The 1,044-nt window shown below is 50.6% G+C and overlaps 1 protein-coding gene across 1 annotated transcript in view; it reads left to right on the plus strand.

The window, feature by feature from the left end:
• EMH_0006080 (uncharacterized protein) overlaps positions 1 to 1,044 on the plus strand; it is a gene marked incomplete at both ends in the record, with an annotated part of 3,156 nt that overhangs the window by 764 nt on the left and 1,348 nt on the right. Inside the window, 2 exons of the mRNA XM_013497417.1 lie at positions 28 to 104; positions 588 to 639. Coding sequence (XP_013352871.1) covers positions 28 to 104; positions 588 to 639 — 129 coding nt within the window. The remainder of the gene's footprint in view (positions 1 to 27; positions 105 to 587; positions 640 to 1,044) is intronic.

Genomic DNA, 1,044 nt, shown 5'->3' on the forward strand with positions numbered 1-1,044 from the left:
CAGGACACCCCCTGGGTGCATGCACAGCGTCGGCTGCGGGCAGTGGCGGAGTGCGAGGCCTCCCGGCCGGTGGAACTCAACCAAGTCCTCACCTACGCCAAGCGGTCCGTTGCTGCTGCATATACACCAGAAATATATGCTGCATATACACCAGAAATATGCTGCATGTACACCAGAAATATATGCTGCATATACACCAGAAATATGCTGCATATACACCAGAAATTAGCTGCATATACACCCCAAATTAGCTGCATATACACCGCAGATCACCTGCATATACACCGCAGATCACCTGCATATACACTGCTACAGTTGCTGCTTCTACTACTGTTTTTCCTGCATTCATCATCTGGTTGATCCTGTTGCTGCTGCTTCTGCTGCTGCTACTGTTGCTGCTGCTGCTACTGTTGCTGCTGCTGCTACTGTTGTTGCTGCTGCTGCTACTGTTGCTGCTGCTGCTACTGTTGCTGCTGCTGCTGCTGCTACTGCTGCTGCTACTGCTGCTGCTGCTGCTGCTGCTGCTACTGCTGCTGCTGCTGCTGCTGCTGCTGCTGCTGCTGCTGCTGCTGCTGTGTGTGTTTCAGTTTAGCGGGTTGTGTATCTGCCCCTCCCGAGAGCAGCAACACGGTGGACGCAGTAGCTCACGCCTCTGCATTCCCTCGCTACCACTTTCTCCCCTATCCCTCAACAGAAGAAATACAATCATCAAGACTAGCATTACTGGCATCTAAACCTTATGCATCTATTTGTTTTCCGCCGGAGATTACGGCCAAGGTGGTGTACGTACACCGCAGTGATGCATATAGCTGCCTATACACCCCAAATGGTGGTGTTGTACCCATGTATGATACTTGTCTCCTTTCGGATTATAAATGGAGAAATCAAACACAAAAAGATATTTTTTATTTATTATATATTGTCTCCGCCACTCCCTGCTGCTCTTTCTGGCTTTCTGCTGCACCTGGTCTCCCGCAGCAGCAGCAAAGCAGCAGATGCATCAGCCACAGAGACATACAACTGCTGCTGCTGTTGCTGCTGCTG

Source organism: Eimeria mitis, genomic scaffold, assembly GCF_000499745.2.
Source record: "Eimeria mitis Houghton genomic scaffold, Emh_scaff266, whole genome shotgun sequence".
Lineage (NCBI taxonomy): Eukaryota > Apicomplexa > Conoidasida > Eucoccidiorida > Eimeriidae > Eimeria > Eimeria mitis.